General features: G+C 39.8%; 1 protein-coding gene across 5 annotated transcripts in view; it reads right to left on the reverse strand.

Annotated features, from left to right (window-relative positions):
• Nucleotides 1-19,393, reverse strand: part of TBX15 (T-box transcription factor 15) — a 102,025-nt gene that overhangs the window by 25,191 nt on the left and 57,441 nt on the right. For all 5 annotated transcript variants that reach the window (XM_084866093.1, XM_084866094.1, XM_084866092.1 and 2 more), the window contains exons 2-5: nt 14,188-14,401; nt 9,773-9,874; nt 7,958-8,129; nt 6,700-6,867 (exon numbers count right to left, since the gene is read on the reverse strand). In XM_084866093.1, coding sequence (XP_084722219.1) covers nt 6,700-6,867; nt 7,958-8,129; nt 9,773-9,874; nt 14,188-14,288 — 543 coding nt within the window. In that variant the 5' untranslated portion in view covers nt 14,289-14,401. The remainder of the gene's footprint in view (nt 1-6,699; nt 6,868-7,957; nt 8,130-9,772; nt 9,875-14,187; nt 14,402-19,393) is intronic.

Here is a 19,393-nt window from a genome sequence, read left to right on the forward strand (position 1 = left end):
AGAGCAGGAGCCTGGCGCTTCGGCTTTCCAACGTCCACTGTCTGCCCTGTGAATGCTGAATTGAGTTTAAAGACTGTCACTGCATTCTGCTCTTGACTTAAAATCAGTTATTTCTTCCTCCATAATCCACAGCCATAAACCACACACCATATTTTCTTTTCAAGTCAGGGTTATAATATTTTATTTTCTCTTTCAAGTTGGCTTATCCTGTTCGGCCCATTTATGATAGGGGTTTATGATATATGATTGTGCTGCTGTGTTTCGGGGACCTCCACAGACCTTTGTAAATATAACGACATTCTATTTCATGGGCCTGGTAGAAAACCTGTTTCCCAAAATTCACTGGATCTCAGGCCACGGGGCCTGTATAGAAGTTTAATAGACAAACGCCACCAAATGTTAGGGAAAACAACATATCTGTACTTGTTTCAAAGTTTTTAATGAGAACTTCATGGAGAGTGTGGCTGTGCCACTTATTACTGATTTATTACCAAGTGCCTTTTGTGTGCAAAGCACCATGACAGGTAGCACAGGTGGCAGAATGGTGGACAGTCAGTACATGGCTGTTACTGCCTTTCCTTCCAACCGAAGGAGCTTATAATCTAGGAAAGAAGACATGTGCACTAACAATTACAATGTAAAACAGAAAGTGATTAGGTTTGCCGTAAAGCTAGAGTGCTGTGCGTGCTTAGAGAATGTAGGGATTATTCCAAGTTGAAATGCTCTGAGGTCTTAGGAGATAGCATGTGGGAATGCATTTGAGTAGTTCATTTTCAACCCTATTCCATCATAACATGTATCAATTAGACCCTAATATGGTTGTCTGTATCACCCCACCTTAGACCAGATCACCATCATCTATTGACTAAACTGCTCTAACCTTCAGATTGATCTTCCTTCTTTCCCTCTTGTCCCTGTCCAATCTCTTCTCTAAATAGCAAAAAAAAAAAAAAAAAGTGATCGTTGTTAGCATGTCACTGGGTCATGTAATTCTCTTCAGTGACTCCCACTGTACTCCATACCTGGCCCCATCCACACTCCTCTATCCCTGGTTCATGGGCTCGAGCCCACTGAGCTACTCTCAGTGTTGGAATGTGCCAAACATTTCCTGCTCAGACCCCTCACACTCTATCTTCAGACAAAATGTGCTCCTTTCTGTATTCTTCACATAAGCTACTTCCTCCTCCTCCTAAGTCTCACTCTACTGTCATCTCATGAGAGAGGTCTTCCTTGATCACTCCTACAAAATAGCATCCTTCCTCTCTCTTTTTAAAAATATATTTTTATTGATTTTGGAGAGGAAGGGAGAGGGAGAAACATCAATGATGAGAGAGAATCATTGATTGGCTGCCTCTATGCCCCCACTGAGGATTGAGCCCACCATTTGGATATGTGCCCTTGACCAGAATCAATGCTCTACAAGGAGATGCTCTATCCACTGAGCCAAATTGGCTAGGGCCTGCTATTCTCTTTAACTGCACCCTCTTTAATTCAGTCTTTAGTCTTAACCTAGTTGGCAGTTACTAGTATACATTTATTTATTTTTCACATGTTTCTCCCCCTGCTCTATGGGTAAGAACCCTATCTATTTTACATACCATTTTCTTAAGCAGGATCTAATATGACATGCTATTCATGCTCAGTAAAAAATTTGTTCAATGAGTGAATATGAGAGGGAGGAAGTGGGGAGGGAATGAGGGAGGAAGGGGAAGAGTGAGGGAGGGTAGTGATGGTGTGGGAAACAGAGATCACCAGTCCCAAAGCCATAACAAGCCTTAAAAACTACAAAGCAAACAGTTCCCTCAATCCTATTTGCTTTCACTGTAGGCATTACAGACAAAAGTCTTAAATGTTCTTCCAGTGAGAACAAGATCCATTAGTAGCTTCCCAGGCAGCCAAAGCTACTCTATAGGAGTTATATGCAAACTCGGTCCAATGATAATGAGGAGACATGGAAAATACAGAGGTTATGGAAGCATTTTTGTTCACTGATTTTATTTCCATAACCTTACACTGATTGGTGCAGTCTGAGCTATTGAAGGCTGAGGCACATGAGGGAGTGGTTGCTGGCCTGCCACCACTCATTTTAATCATTTTCACTGACTTTTTTTTTTTTTGCCTAGTAACATAGAGGCTAGTAATAAATGAGATATACCTCACAACGCACAGTGCAAACATAAATAACACAACCTACAATGTAAACTAAGTCTTGAGTATGGTTTTTACAGGATTGGGCCTGCCCTTATTAACACTCTCTTAGTTTTGCTTATTTTTATCATACTGCTTGAAGGGTATTCCATTAGGATTTTTTTTAAAAACCTTAGTCTGTAGGAAATAGAAAGTTCTACACTTATTTGATTGGAAAGTTACGGTAAAACTGGTTCACTAGTTTAATATATAATGAGTGACTCAGAAATCCTATTGGATTTGCTTACACAAACCTGGCTGTGGTTGCAGACTTCCTGGTTCCTGTAGCCAATTCTCATCAAGAAATAAGACTGTGTTACCTGAGGAGAATGGGGCTGTATCTTTTTGGAAATCTAGTTTCCTGTTTGGGAAAAATTAAAAAAAAACCCTCAAGATTCAGCAGGCCTTTTCCCCTAGAGAAGACAGATTCTGTAATGGAAATTTCCTGCTAATTTCATGAGGACATGTTGGCATCAGCCTCTTCCAAGAAAACACATAAAGTGTAGAGTCACCTTTATTCCAACCTCTACCACCTTATTCTTCACGATGAGATTCTGGGCATGGGGTACCTTCATCTCTGCCACAGGCTGGCCAAGTTGGCACACTGAGAGCAAATAGCAGTAATAATAACTTTAGTATGCTAGCAGCCCCGGGAGTCTATGGGTCAGTCCGAAGGGGGGTGGGGGGGAGAAATGGGAAAAGGGGAAAGAAAAGCTTAAGATATTTCATGAAATAAACTCTTTCTTCACACTTTACTACTATTTATATCCAAAGGAAAAAAAAAAAAAAAAAAAAAAACAGAAATACAGATATATAAAGAAACTGGTAGTAGAATGGTGTTAACTAAACATTCAGCAATTTTCCAAGGAAATATTCAGAGCTCTGCACTATGGGATAGACACAGATGTCTTATAATTATGGAGATGGAATTGTCCATCTTAATTAGTGGTTTTAGGGCTTTAAAATTCCATAGGCCAATTCTAATTCCCCCTTCCAATATTTGAGATATCAACATTGATAGTCCAATTTTTTATTCTACCAAGTGAAGGGACTTAATGACTACTATCTCTTGCCATCATTATTTAAAAAAAAAAATCAATGACATTCTAGCATCAAAAAAGTTAAAAGGACAAAATAAAAATTGTAGGGTCTATTAAAATGAATGTTTACATGTATGAAAAGTCTCTATAACTGTCTCTTATTTTTCTCACCTTTCAATGGACCATAAAAACCTTCTCCATTGGCTGAGTACATAGAAGCACTGATTCAGACCAAACCACCAATTTGCAAATGAGAATACCGAGGTGGAGGGATTCGTCAAAAGCAGTGCAATCCACAGCTGGGTCTAGTACCATACTCAAGTCTCTTAACTACCAACCTTGTGTTTTCTACCATGTCGCACAGTTTTTTGTAAAACGTTCAACCTTTGTTTTTAAAATGCTTAAAATATTGAGAGGAAGACTGAACAAGCACACCCAGGTTAGCAAGTGAGGTACACTCACTAACAGTTCCATGAGGGAAAGCTCATTTGCAGCTGAAAACGTAAGGAAGGTGATGGGGAATAGTACTGGACCAAACTTGAAGAACAGAAGGACTCTAGACAGATAAAGATGAAGGGGGTGCACATTTCTGCAAAGACAAGATAGGCAAAAGTAAGGAGGCTACAAAGTACAAATAGTAAAATTCTAATTAGATTGCTGAACTCCTGTGGCTGCTTATTGAGGATTAATTAAAAATAAGCTTAGAAATGTAGTTGATAATTGGCCACAGAGGACCTTAATTGAAAGACTTGGACTCCTGGACTTTGTTCACAAGGCACTGAGGAGTCATTGGCAATTTCTGACACAGAAATTATGCAGTGAGAGCTGTGCTTTTGGAGATCCATCCGGCAATGAGACATTGAGCTTGCAGTCCAGGTGACTCTGCCAGATGCTATCACAACACCCCAAGGTTGGAGGGAAAGGGGCAGGTCCAGAACAAGGGCAGAAGCAGTGAGATTAAAAAGAAAATATTGCATCCATAGAAGCATCAGAGTTTAATGGTAGGTTGGATGTGGGAGTCAGGTGTCCAGCCTGGATGACGAGATGGAAGTCGATAGAAAGCATTGTTAACAAATGAATAGTGCAGTTACAGTGTTTTGTTTACCAGGAACAAAACATGTTCCCGTCTCTCAAGGACAGACTTGCTAAAACTACACTGGCCTAGAATATTGTGAGGGTTTAAACAAGTTTACAAACGTGAACATTCATAATTTTTAATACTTGAAAATCACGTCTATTGCTTCTGTCTGATAACGATAAATTGTTCCCAATCCTCATTAAAAGCATACAGGGGAAAAGGAGGGAGAAGTTATAAATTCAGAGCTAACAGAAACCTTAGAAAGCATAGGCCAACCGCTCATTTTCTTGAAGAAGAAATTGAAGCCCAGAAAGACACAGAGCCCAGTGACACAGGTCACTAGCGGGAAATTTAGGACTAAAGACCAGGTCTCAAATGTCCAGCCCATCGTTTTCTGTGGACAAGTATCCTCCCTTGGGAAACTGGGTAACATTTCATTTGAATTCTGTTCTCTCTTCTGCTTTCCTCACTGTGTTACTGCAAACATGCTCCTGAGAACAATGAACCTACCACTGTTTTTTTTTTCTTCTTCTTCTTCTTTACTCTGATAGGCTTCCTAACCATTCCCTTAAAAAAATATATAAGGACTAAACAATTTGGCCATTAAATATTAATTGTTCTCATTCTGGAAGGTTGAGGGCAATAAAAACACAGTAATAGGTACATATAGCTCACAAAAGAGAGCAGGTTATGCTACCCAGCATCTTCAAGACAGGTCTGAAAATTATTGTTCGCTCACAGCTCTGACTTACAGGATGCAGACCTCAAGATTCCTGGGGGAAAGAGCTGAGGTTAGTTTGCTTTATTGTAAGTCGCTGCATTATATTAAATCATATCTATGAAGCCGACGGGAAAGTTAAACAATCGTGCTTGTTGATTTATCCAGGGACTGGAGGCTTGTTAAACAGGCAAAAGCTGTTATCTTGACTTCAAAATAGGCAGAATTGAGTGTGACTCATCTGTTTTGAATGTCAGCACATCATGAATTCACCAACATGACACGAGAACAGAGAGATCAAAGTAGTTACCTATTGATTATAATACCTTCAAGAGCCAAGGCAGCTCTTCCAATTCCCAACAATCCCCTTTCTCCCTAATGATCAATTTATTCCTTTTAAATTCTCATTCGATAATATGTTTTTTATTGATTGTAGAAAGAGAGGAAGAGTAGAGGAGAGAGGGGGGGACCAGAACATGCCCCAAGTGGAAATCAAACCTGAAACCTGAGCATGTACCTTGACCAGGAATTGAGCTGCTGTCTTTCAGTGCATGAGATGATGCCCCAAATTACTGAGCCACACTGGTCAGGGCTGAGCAATTTATTCTTTAAAATGGCCTCTATTTTCCCATGTTCCTTTATGTCTATGGACCCAGTCATTTAGCAATATCTGACTTCCATTAATTGGACACTAGATTTGTGTCAGTGATTTTAGACATGTTACCTCTCTAGTCCAGGTAGCACTGTGACGCTAGAACATCTTCAGACCAGGAAACACAGGTTAAAAGGGGGTAAGAAAGGTGTTCAAGGCCATACAGTTCATCAGTAGAAAAGTCATAAATCAAATCAGATATGTCTGCTGTCAAACCTCATTATCTTAATCATGGTTTCCCACCCCTTCCAAAACACTACAGCCCCTACTCCAGTCCTGATATAAACAAAATATGTATGCAGTGAGAATGTACTCAGACACAGGACAATGCCTATGAGAGAAGTTTGAGGAAGAGAAAGGGATTTCAGGTCCCGTGTTCAATTTCCTTTCATTGTCACAGTGATCTGTCTTTCTAAGTTCAGCCTGAGTTACAATAGTGACCCTCCTGGTCTCCAGAACTGATCTTAATGAGTTCATTCATCAGTGTCCACTAAATATTTACAGAATGAAAGGACATACTACTGACATGAAAACATACAGATCTTGGGGTGTAGCTGTAATCACAGGTAAGTAAATTTCCTCTGAAAGTGTAAGTGAAGCCGTGGGTCTTAAATGGAATTTCAGACACCTGTTGCCTCTAGTGTAGCCAGGTGCTGGGATATGTGGAAAAGTGCAGATAAGAGGAAAGGAATGGATCAAACCTCAGAACTTGCAAATGAGAAACACTTGCCAGGCTGTGGTAGAGATTATGAACATGGGTTACACGCACAGAGAGACATGAAGATGACTTAGGTTTGCTCCTCCTGGGCAAAGATCTGGTCTCTGATCTAAATCGAGACCATGCCAGCTGCTCCTAGGCATTCCTGCCTTGTCATCACGGGTGCCTTATGTGCCCTGCAAGCCTGCTGTCTCTCATTCCATGCTCCTCAGTGCCATGTGGAAGGACGAAGCCTTTCTTACCAAAAGCCTGAATAAGCTCCTTTAAAAGGAGATGCCGCCAGAAACTCTCAAGGCAGCCTCTTACCTGCTGGTTCTGATAGGCTGTGACCGTGGTGAACACGGTCTCAGGAAAGTTGAACGTTTTCACTCCGTCCCCAACAGGAACAGGCTTGGTGGGTGAAAGGTCGCTGCTGAAATCCTTGCGAATCACATGAACTCGAGGCTGGTATTTGTGCATGGAGTGCAGAATGATCTGGAATGAGAAAAAAAAAAAAACATTAAGACAAGGTTGGCTTTAAAGTCCCTACGTCTTTTCAAGCTCTCATCAAGTAAAATCATAAAGTAGAAGCATTTTAGAAAGAGTATATATTGGGAGTGGGATGTATAGGAAACCAGAAATCAGGGGCAGGATGTACAAGAAACCAGAAGTCAGTATACTTGCCCACCACAGGCAGGACTAAGTGATTAGAGAGCATCATATGGAACCATATAGCAAATCATCCCAATCATGGGCGGTGGATGCGATACGTTTGCTTTAACTGGGCAAATGCTGAATGATGTTCTGGTACCAGTAGACATCACTCCACTAAAAGGTCCCAGACCTCTGCCACATGACGGTGGTTCCCTCCTGCTTCAAATTTTCAACATGGGCTCATGCTGTCTTTATATTCTACAAGCTATTATTTGCACTTTGTTGCTGAATTTATAGACCTCTTATGTCATGTGAGAGTGAGTAGTGTGCAAGTACATTCTCCCTTCCTCAGAAAATTGTCACTTCCTGCAAGATGTGAGCCATGGTTTTAGCTTCTCCAATCTTCTCATAGCACCCAATCTGGATCATGGCCTTCAGTGAAAATTCAGTATATGTTTTACTGCAGAAAGTAAATTGATAGCATCAGGTGATCTAATTATACTCGGAAAGCTTTAGTGCCTATTTCTTCCCTTAGAAATTCAGCCAGAATTTATAAATTCTTCCCTCAACAATCAGCCAAAACGATAGTTGTTATGAATGTTGTGATTTTATTTCACCATTTTTTTTTATTTGTCCTGTGTTTCTGTGTCAGAATTCTCCCCTGACTAGACTGTGAGTCCTGGAGCACAAGACTTCTGTCTGATAAACACAACCTGATGCATAGCAGACATTTGCTAAATGTTAGATTTGTAATAAATGAAATGTCACAGGAATAAAATAAAAAAACTTTATGCTTATTTTCTTAAGATTACTTACAGGGGCATGGAGATTCTTATTTAACCTGTTTGTAAAAGCCTGGGGCTGGTTGACTCTAAAGCAAAAAGGGGAACTGCAGGGAGAAGGAAGAGGGAGATGGGGTTCTTTGACTCACATGTCCTTGATCATCCAGTTCATTGTTGGTCAGCTTGAGTTTGTCAAAACTGACCACCTGTCTCATCCAAGTGTCTCCGGAAGCTAGAGAATCAGGGTGTATATAAACTCTTGGTGGCACAGGGGAATCAGCGTTTCCAGCCACCATCCACTTGGAGCTATGATACACGTATCTGAGAGAGCGAGAGAGGAGAATTCAGAGACGTATGCAGAGAGGGAATAGAAGGTTCAGAAAGCAAAGAGATGCCAAGAATGGAGTAGTGCACAAAGGAGAAAAAGAGAAGGAATGATAAGGGGAAAAGGAGAATGAGATGGGGTGGGGTGGGGGAGAGCAAAAAGGTGTTGTGGTTAATGATCAAAGCTGCAGCTCTCACAAGAAAAACATTCTCACAGCCCTTTTTCTTTCTTCTTCCTCTCCTGGCTTTGCACCCCTGTGTGCACACAGGCATCCTGAACCCACGTGCCTAGCTATGGAAAAGGTATTTTACTGCAACCTTTCACCTTCCAAATGCAAACCATATAATCTGTTGGCCACTTGTTCAGGATTTGGTTCCTTATTAAAAACATCTTCCATATCGTCCTATAAAACACAGCCATGTGCAGAGACCCTCCAAGCAGCTCACTTGTTAACCATTTCCTTGCCAGAGATCTCTATTTTGAGGCATTTCTAGGAAAATGGAGGGCCTTTGCCTTAGTGCAACCACCCCCAGAAACAACACCAAGTCTTCCCAGTGTTTTCTTTGATGAACTCCATCTTGAACGTCATCATCTCCCACATTATTTTCCCACAAAGCCACTGGAAACGAGATGCTGTTGGTAGCAAAGGAGGTCAGTTTTCCAGACTTTGCCAATTGCCCTATAGTTCTGAAGGCTGCTCTCCATGGATCTGACACTTCCTGTTTCTTAGTAAAGGAGCTGTGGGCCCTGGGTCCTGGCAAACAGAAGCGCTGAGTCCAAATCTCTACTCCCAAGATCCTCTAAAAAGATCAGAAACCTTTCCCTTCTTAAGCCCTGCACTCAAGACCTCTTCTCTCTGGGCCAGCTCTCTCACCCACCACACTAGTCCTGGTCTTCACCACTCACCTCTCTCCTCCAAATTCATGGATTTAGTGCCAATTTCTCAGTCATTTCAAAAATCAGCCATGATTCACTGATTGGATTGAGATCTCAAGAGATCTATTAAGCCCCAACTTGTTTCAGACAAGAACTCCATGTGAGCCACCCAAGAGCCATGGAGACTATGTTGGCTTTTCATGATTTTGAAGGAAAAATATTTAGCAAACTCATTCACAATCCATATCAATGAATTATAACTCTAAATGTTCTTCTTAAGGTCTCACCTAATTCTCCTATTTTTTTCCTTCACCATCCACAGGGTGACCTATCAAATATATGATTGAATGTACTGTACAGGTCTACTTCTCTTTCTTCTCTTCAAAATCAATCATTTTACCTCAGCATTTCATAAACCAAATCATTCAATATGTTAATTACTTTCAATGTTAACAGGAGTAATTTTAGACTTAATTTCATTGGATTTTTGCTACCCTGGCAGACTATATACAATCCTATTCTCTCCAGAGATGCAGTGGGGATGAATTCCAGACCCAGCCATTACTGAGTCCTGATTTCCTGCCTCTAGTGACTCCTTCCTGCCTGGTGCTCTGCCAAAGGCCATTGGCATATTCTCCATCCTTATTCCCTGTATAGAGCATTATACAGTACACTATTAAAATGCTTCATCAAATGAGTTTAAAGAATAGTTCTGGAATTTTAGTGATACCCAAAATTCCACATTTCAGAGTCATTCATTTACCTGTATCTCTTATTGTCCACAGGCACAATGTCCATTGCTATGTAGTACTGCTGGTGTGGATCCAGACCAGTGATTTTCACTCTCATGGCAGGAAACATCCTCCTATGAAGGGGAATAAAGTAGGAAGCCGAGCAATCAAAGAGGAAGAAGCAGCAGAAGTAAAAGATCAGAAAGTCTCTTCTCATTAAGCACTTTAAGAATGCCAAAATTCAGTGTCCTCTAATTCTCAAAGTTAGCTTATTTTTTTTCACTTTGAGAATTATCACTATAAAATATGCTGAAGACTTATATTGTTGAAATAGTGCCTCTTCTTAACTTACACTGACCTATTTGATGATTCATATACACAAAGGGCGTATACATAATTGTAATTAGATAAATGGATGTTGTGTATGAATCCACACATACGTTTCTTATTAGGGTATAACATTCTGAATATACTTATACTCATATGCTTACCATACTTGAATAATTTATAATCATCTTACTCTCCAAGTAGCTTATCACAACTGTTTGTTGCTGATCATAAAATATTTCTGATTGGTTGAGTCTATTTGAAAGTGACCACTCTAAAAATAATGTCTTAAGAAAACAAAAACAAAAAAGGAAGGTGCTACCATTCCCAAACAAAGGGCCACCAAAGTGTTTTTTTAATGGGTAAAATGTAGAAAATTTTCTGCAAGTTCTCAGGCTGTCAACATGTGTGTCATGAGAAAGACCCTGTGGAATAGGGAGCAAATACCAAATGAATTCTAGTGGCCTCTGGGCAATACCTCGTTTCTACCACAATGGCTTGTTAAACTTGCCAAAGCAAGCGAGGTCAGGATATGGCACTTTACAACTACTCTCATAATTGAAGAGGGAGCAACCCAAAGAGGTATTGTGTTTCAAGGAGTCTAGAATAAAATTCACCATTCTTCCTTAACCATAAGAAAGAAGAAAAACATCAAGCTCTTTTTGTATGTCATTCATTTAGGAGCCAGACATAAAAAGTGCTCGGTTCAAAAAGTTGAATTGCCTGAATGTTCTGTAGGGTACTTGTACACAAAATGCTACATTAAGTTTAACCATCTGGGGCTATTTAGTCGAGCTGGGCAGAGCACAGTGCTAATGAGGTCAAGGTCACAGGTTTGATCCACATACAGCCTAATTGGCTTTGCTTCATTTCACGGCCATAGACCATACTTTGGCCCCAGACAGCCATCTTGCAAATGTGCACTGGTTGATTATATGAGGGGCTTTCTAGTTACACAGTCCAACAAAAGCAACTCAAAAAGTAAATGTCTTCTGTATGAGGTCAGTGACATCATAATCATATTTGGGGAAAGCAGAAGAGAGACCATAGTCTTTATAACAGGGATGACGGCTAATTCTTAAGTATTTTCAAAGAATATGTATATAACTGTTCCTTCTTTCCCACTTGATAATTTTTCAGAAGCTTCTATTGGTATATTTAGATTTTCTCCCTCTGCCCTCACAAGTTTAATTAAGAAGCCCTATGTTTTAGTATTATAGTGCACTAATGAATTTTGATGGTGGGCTACTCATAATGACTAAATGTAACATTTGTTAGGCACCTTGATCCACACTAATTCCAAAAATTTGAGAACCTTGGTTATATAATTAAATATAGATTAGTAATTTCTTTTTTTAATAACAATGACTTAGAACTGTCCTATATATATAAGTGCTGGAGAGCATCTTGCCAGAGATAGAGAGGAAGTCCTCTCACTTGCTAATAACTGTGATAAGAAAATATGGTTTCTTTCAGCCACCTATAGAGATTTGTTACATTGAAAAAGATTACCTTATTTTCTGGTTATTTCAAGAAAAGGGATAAATTGTTTTTAAACTGATTAACTATTTATCAGGAACATTTTATATGACCTAAAGTAGAAAAGCTACCTGTAACTCTAGCTGGTTTGGCTCTGTGGATAGAGCACCTGCCTGCAGACTGAAGGGTACTGGGTTTTATTCCAGTCAAGGGCACATGCCCAGGTTGCAGGTTCAATCCCCAGTAAGGAGCCTGCAGAAGGCAGCCAGTCAATGTTGAATGAGCTGGGTGCCTTTGGATAAATTCTTTAACCCCATACCTTCTTACACAAATGAAAGAAACTATATCATCTCCAAAGTGCCCTCTTGCTTCAAAACTCTATGACTATATTTTAATTATCTTCTTTAAAATGTATCAAAGGTTGCTTTTTCTTTTTGTCAGCATTTTAGCACAGAATACCAAGTGAAGTCATAACACCCTAGAGAAAAAATAATCTTTCAGGTTTACAAAGTAAAAAGTGTTGGTTTGATTTTTAAGACAAAATTTAGGCCAATTCTTTTGTCTTCTAAAGCCATTAATCCCTACACGCACCTCTGTCCATGGTGCTGATTACACAGATTATGTTGCTATATTCAAAGTACGAGAGCTTTGTAGACAACAGTGGTTCTAAATGACAGGATTACAGTTTGGGTATGAGGAGTAGATGGTAACTAAGTCCTCCTGAGCAGGAAAAATAAAAGAGGGTTATACATAACTAACATTAAGTAAGAAAATGGAAATTGAAATGAAAATTGAAAAGGAGGCTACACAGGAAGAAAAAGGAAGTGAAAAGGAAGAAAACAACTGTGGGAATGGGGAGGGAGGGAGGGAACAAAGTTCACGGAAGAGAAAGCCTTCTTTGCAACTCCTGAGGCAGTGTGATACAGAAGCAATGAATGTAATTTCTAACCCTAAATAACGGGGTACGACTAAAGAGCAAGCTGTATGTCTGTCCTGTGGTTATCCACATAGATTCAAGAATCAAAGTCAATCTGTGAAGGTAGAAGAAATCACAAAAGGAGGTCACAGAGGAGTTGTCAATGAGCTCTGCAGATGAACTGAATTCAATGAAGTGCATGGAACAAGGGTATGATATTGAGAACAAAAATAGTCAAAATACACAGACCCAATAGTAGAAAGTGAAAATCTAAGACAAAAACTAGAAAATCGTATAGACAAAAAAAAAAAAAAAGTAATTTCCATCTCTCTCCAAACCAAGCCTCTTGCTCAAAACTAAGAAAAAGAATAAACACTTTTTCCTGGAATTGTTCTATTTTTTTCCACGCCATAACATCTCAAAATGTAGAACTGAAACCCAAGCAACAAAATGGAGATGGTATGGAAAGTAATTCTCCTTCAAAGTTGTGCCTCCTAAGAAGCGTTTTAATAGTTTTATTCACTGCTAAAACTTAAAGAAGGAAAACTTAGTTCTAGAAGAGAAAGAAAATGAACAATATTTCAGGTTTGTTTTAACCTCATGTTTTTGTGGTGTTTTATTATACTTGGAGGTTTCTCTATATTCATTTAAGTTAACTGAACCCAATCAAAGTTCTTTTGCTTTAAATGTCCATGTTGATAAAGACAGCTTTTGGTCTCCAGGATGTGAGATCGTATAGAATGGCTTGGAAAATATGAAAGCAGCAGTGAAGTATCACTATGTACTCAATAAGTGTAGCCCCAATTTATCTTTATTTAAATCATTTTCATTTTTAATCCAAGGGGTAAGAACTACAACCATTTCTTAACAGTGCAGAGTTATAAATAGTTGAGACCATTGTTTTAGAGACAGGCAGAGTTGTGTAGAATTCTGCAGCTGTCCATTATTGCCCATGTGGCTATAGTCAAGTTAATTAATCTCTTTCGGCCTTCACATCCTCATCCATATTTGGAATTATCATATCTGACCTCATAGAATTCCTTTGAATTTTAAATAATGTGGTGTACATTGAGTATCCAGCACAATTTGATAACTAACAAAACAGTGTCCTTCAAGAAAACTGAAAGATACCAATGAAGGAGTAGCTTAGTGTGTTTTTCAAGAGAAGTTGTGTCTTAAAAACTTTTATTATCCTACATAAATATTTGCAAGAGTTTCCACCAGGATGCATGAAAGTTTTGTAATACTTTCAATAAATACAATGGATTGACAGCAGGGTTCAGAAGATAAACCAAACCCAATTCGTACTAAAGCCAAAATTCTTACAAAAACATCTGGCTGCTTTCAAGGACTTAGAAGATGCAAGCTGTTGCTTGCAGAGCAAACTTGTTCTGTTGAGAACGATGGATGGTGAAGAAACACTTGCTTTGGCAATCGGTTTGACTGTTATGTACCATGGGTCTCCAATATTAACTGAAACGTGTAGGCAGAAATGTTTGTGAGGCTAGAGGTGATTTAGGTTTCTGTGGCCCTTGGAGAAAAATGGCAAAGTCACAGAAAACACATGATCACTTCACCAAGATGTCCAGATGCAAAAACATGAGTGCACATGACTTTGGCTTCACTGGTGCTACCTACCACCAATAAGTGAAAAAGAAGGAATGGAATAGCTCCTCCTTTGACCTCATTCTTTAGATGTGGCCATTCAAAGGAACACGTCCTTACCTGCCCGCTTTGGTGATGATCATCTCAGTCCCAATGTCATGGAACCGCTTCCAAAGGTCAGCACACTGCAGCTCTACCTGGATCTCCTCCATGGAGGCCATGGCAGCAGGCACAGGGCCTGCAGCACCCGGGCCCAGGTCAGCGTGCGTGTCAAAGGAGCAGGAAGTCCGCTCAGCCAGCACCTCCGAGTCTGAACCAGTGCTCTGCTCAGAATCTGCAAAACACACCATCAAGCCTGGGGTGAGAAAGGCTGGACACCCTCAACACCCCGACCCTGAAAGATGGAGGCGGGGAGAGCGGCAGAGTGGGGAGGGGGAGAGGTGAACAAAGGGAGACTTGAAGCTGGGAAGCTCCAGAGCACAGCACTCAGGGTATTTTATTATTTTTTTTATGGTTTGTTTTTGTGATTTACAGCCTTCTTTCAGGTTTCATGTTTCCAACATGACATCTGGCATTTTAGTAAGTTTTAGCAACAGCTGAAGAAAATTGGTCCACAACAGGCAATATAAAGAATACTAACGTCACCATGTTGAAGGGCTTGAAGCCAAGCTGGGGCACAGAGTACATAAAGGCCACATTTTAATAATAGTAATAACAACAACAATAACAACAGACTCTAGCTCCAAACCTAGTTTGGTCTCGTGCACTTCAGGGGGGGCGAGGGGGGTGGGGAGTTTCAATGCTAACAGCAACATGTTCTTGAATTCCAACCTACTTGGCATCACTGCCCATCAGTCAATAACCAATAACTTTTAAACACAGCAATTCTCTCCTCCCCACCTTGTATATATCCTGGCCATCAAAAGTAATGAAACGTTGTTGGGGATATTTAGAAGCACTTTGTCCTATATCCAAGTATTATATATGGCCTTTTCTAAGAGTTCAATCAGGCCATTTTGGATGAGAAAGGAAAAAAAAAAAAAATCCGTTGTGAGGCAAGGATGTAAGCATATGGAAAAAGTTACCCAAGAAGGCGGCTGAAACAAAGGGAACAAATGAGCTCAGGAGACACCTTGATTGGTTTCTGAAGTATGGGCAGAGGAGAGTGGTGAGCCAAACAGGAAGGTGGGATTGAGAGCAACCAAATAAAAAACTGGCATGCTGAGCCAGATGGTCCTTTCCTTGTGTGTCTTCCATACCCATGGGGGAGGAGGGGGTGGCAAGTAGACTGATGGAGAAGGCCAGTGTCAGATTTACAAGAGAATTTTCTCTAAATTTTTTTAACTTTTACTTTCGGGGGCCCAGTGCCAAGAACTGTATCTCTTAAGAATTTTTAAGCTCAGATTAGCTAGGACAATTTTCTTAGGCCAAATGATACTTCAAGCCAAATCTAAGAAGCTATTTCTCTAAGCCAACCTTAACATCTGATGGCTTCCCCTGGAAATAGGTACTACATAAAGGTTGGAAACAGCAGTGTGTTACCCTGGCACCTGACTTTGCAATGCTGTCAGAGGTTGTGATCTTTTGAGCATCAGTCCTTGACACCAGCAGGGTGGGGGAAGGATGGCACAGAATGCCAGGCCACCTTCCTGCCATGTTCACTTACCTGTAGCGGGTTCTATGCTTGGGAACAACCCAGCCCATGATACCTTTGATTTCCATTTCCTGTACCCTGGTGTGTTCCTCTCTCAAACCCAGGCAGCATTTCTGGCAGGAATATCCCACAGCTTTGCCAAAGGCCACATGGAACAAAGTGCCTTCTCTCTGCGTCCTCCTCAGTTCCTCACCCTTCATTGCTGAAGGCATTTGGGGGGCTGCAGAACTGAACCAAATTCCTAAATCACACAGAAGTCTCTGCCCATGATCTTTAGTGTATCCACAATCACAAGTCCAGTCACCATCTTTACAAAAAAAAAATTATGACTTAGTTTTACATGGCTAAGCATATAATTTTATTCCCTGGACTTAACAGGAGCTACTAATTTTTGTCTTCTTTAAGCACAGAAAAGTGAAGCTACTTATCTAAGACAAGAGTTGCTGTGGAGTGACAAATCTCTTTCCTAGCCCGGTCCTATATGCCTTCCTATAGCAGAGCCCTTAGGTCATCTCCTACTCGGCCGAGCACAGTCATTCTGATCCTCTGAGACATGGATCCCCAAATCCCATTTTGTTTCTGTAATTTGCCAAGAGTTCCTCACTTATTATACCATGAACATTGTAAGTTTTTTTCAAAAGCTTCTTGGCGAGATTTAATAGAAAAATAGCCTTGTCTTACTTTTGTTATGAAATCTCCTTGCCATAAGGGCTATCATTATGAAAAAGTTGGAAATAGACATCTTAAGTAGGGCCCAGTAGAAATCTTGGACATTTGATTTCTCTAATGTGTGTTTAGGAGAGGGGAGAGGAAGGAACAATATCGCTGCACTAAGTGATAAATATTTAATGGTAGCCAAATTGAGGTTGGGATTGAAACAGGGACTATGGCTGGAGAGTTAGGAAATAAGAGGCTCTACTCTTAACTCACCGTGTCATCTGGAATAAAATGGGTACTCAAATGTGACATTAAATGGATGAGCGGATAATCTTGGACAAGTTACTTAGCCACAACGGACCTATTTCCTCATCATGCCGTTAGAAGGATTGAAGTGAAAACTTTTCTAACCTCTTCTACCTCTGATGACTTTAAGAATTAAGAATCTTCTCTACTGTAACTTTTAGAGGCAATCTCAGATAGAAGCATCAAATTTAAAACTGTTGGGCCAGATAAGTTAAATGAGGAAAAAGACTGGGGGCCCAAGTGTGCATCATCACAGAATTAAAGACTTGAATGGGTATTCTGTTTATAGTTTCAATCAAATCAATCAATAAGCACCTATCAGCATGTGGCCTTATATGAGGTACCATATAGATAATTTGAAACAGAATTCCAGACCTTGAGAAGTTTCCCAGTTAATGTTGATTAACTATGTGTTTATTGAGTGCTTACTATGTGCCCAGGACTGTGCTAGATTCTGGGAAATATCGAAGTATATAATGGGGCTTCTCTTAAAGGTACTTACTGTACAAGTGGAAACTGAGCACGTCCACAAATAATTACAGACAAAGCCAAATGCTATCACACAGTTTTCCACACCATTATATACAGTCTCGTGTGTGATAGGGATCCAGAAAAGAGAGGGGTCTGAGAACAGTCCTGGGGAGCCCATGGTTACTGGAAAGAAATGGAAAGGTCTACGGAGGCATAGGTCATATTTGCCCATGAAGAGGATTTCCAGAGACATTCATTTGTTTCCTGGGAAATATTTGGTGCTCCTAGATTCTCCATCCCCCAAAATAGAACCCAAGTGACTATTATATACAGAATACAGAAACTGGCCCACACTTGCAAGAACATGAAGGCACCATGTAATTTTTCATTTTCAACTGTTTCTTACATGTCATAATTTGTAAATAAAGTTAATGTCATATTTTATATATATACACAGGGTATCCCCCTAAAAAGTATACATACTTTATCAGCCGATAGCTCAATTTTGAAAATAAAATGTATTTTAATAATACATTCCTACTTCCTTTATAATTATTTAATGTGTATATATAGAATTTTTGGGACACTATATATATAAATTTCTAGAGTAGTTAGGGCTATCTGTGATATAAGCTACCTATAATACCCTTAAAATAGTAATCTCAGAGTCAAGATCTACAGCTTAGGTAAAAATAAAACTTACTTCTTTTTAAAATACATTTCTAAATCATAGTTATGTGAAATAAGCTAATCAGATCAATTATTTCAGCTATTAATCAAAATGTATACTCAAGTTACCTAAGTCATGAACATAGGAAATGCACAACAGGTTATTTCAATCAAATCAGGCCTTCCATTCAGAAATATAATCAGTCCCTTGAAGATCAGAAAACACCTCTGTGTTTTCAAGTTCTTTTATTCTTGGCAATTTGTAACTTCCTGCCTTCAAAAAATAACCATTAGAAACTCATTTGAATGACCTGGAAAGACTTCTTGGCTATGAGATGTCTCCTGTGCATAGTACTTTAACAAGGGGAATTTCAGTAAACCAGGAGCATAAATGATAACATCGCACGTAACTAAGGAAGTTAGAGGAGGAAACTTAGGGGACCTGCACTGAGTCAGTTAAAAGTCATTGAAGAACACTCTGTGACTCATAGGGTCAAATGAACATATCTATTCCATAAAAAAAAAATCCTTATAGAGATTCTATCAGTTCATAGTATTACTCACTTTCTATCTCTACCTATCTCGAGTGGATAAAATGGATACCCAATTCCCACAGAAAGTGGAGGTTAGCTTAGAGCAAGTTCAATTCTCAGTTTATGCAAAATACTGGCAATTATGAAATGGTTTCTTAATTTATATATTGTACATTATCTAATATGCCTTTCCATGTGATGAGGTAGCCATGGCATATATTTTTATGTCCATTTGTAAATGAGAACATTGAATCTAAGAAAAATAGAAAACAATATGACTTAGAAGCTAGGTCTCTCCTGAAGGAATGATGTATGATATGATACCCTGGTGTCATTGTTGGAGATGGATGTTGGAAAACTACTATAGTCAGATAAGAGAAGTAAGAGCGCTGGCTGGTTTGGCTCAGTAGATAGAACGTTGGCCTTGGGTCTGAAGGGTCCCAGGTTTGATTCTGGTCAGGGGCACATGCCTGGGTTGTGGGCTCGATTCCCAGTAGGGGGTGTGCAAGAGGCAACCAATCAATAATTCTTTCTCGTCGTTGACGTTTCTATACTTTTCCCTCTCTGAAATCAATAAAAAATATATTTAGAAAAAAAGAGATGTAGATAAGAGATGCATATCTGAGATTAGGTGCAGAGTGCCACTTCCATAATACTGCACCCCACCTGTCATATTTTACCCCGAGGAAGAAAATAGTTAGAAACAAAGGAGAAAGACACCCCCACTCATATGATAAACAATCGTGGTGGTTTTGTTTGGGGTGTTTTCCTGCCAATAACTGGAACACGACTGTATTGAGTGGTAATTCCTATCTGATATTGGTAGGGCAACCATTCCTTGGTCTACTTCCCTAAGCCCCGAAGCTTCTAAAACCAACACTCTCACAGCCATCTCTGGGCTTCCCTTCACACCAGGGCAGACATCAGAAGCTTATACCCTGGGCAGTACTCTCTGTACCAGGCTCAAGTAAACTATTTCCAGAGGACCTCTGCAGTGGAAACTGGTTCTGGGATGTCAGATTTTATCAGGGAGCTT

The sequence above is a fragment of the Pipistrellus hanaki genome, assembly GCF_964339955.1.
Source record: "Pipistrellus hanaki genome assembly, chromosome: 18".
Lineage (NCBI taxonomy): Eukaryota > Metazoa > Chordata > Mammalia > Chiroptera > Vespertilionidae > Pipistrellus > Pipistrellus hanaki.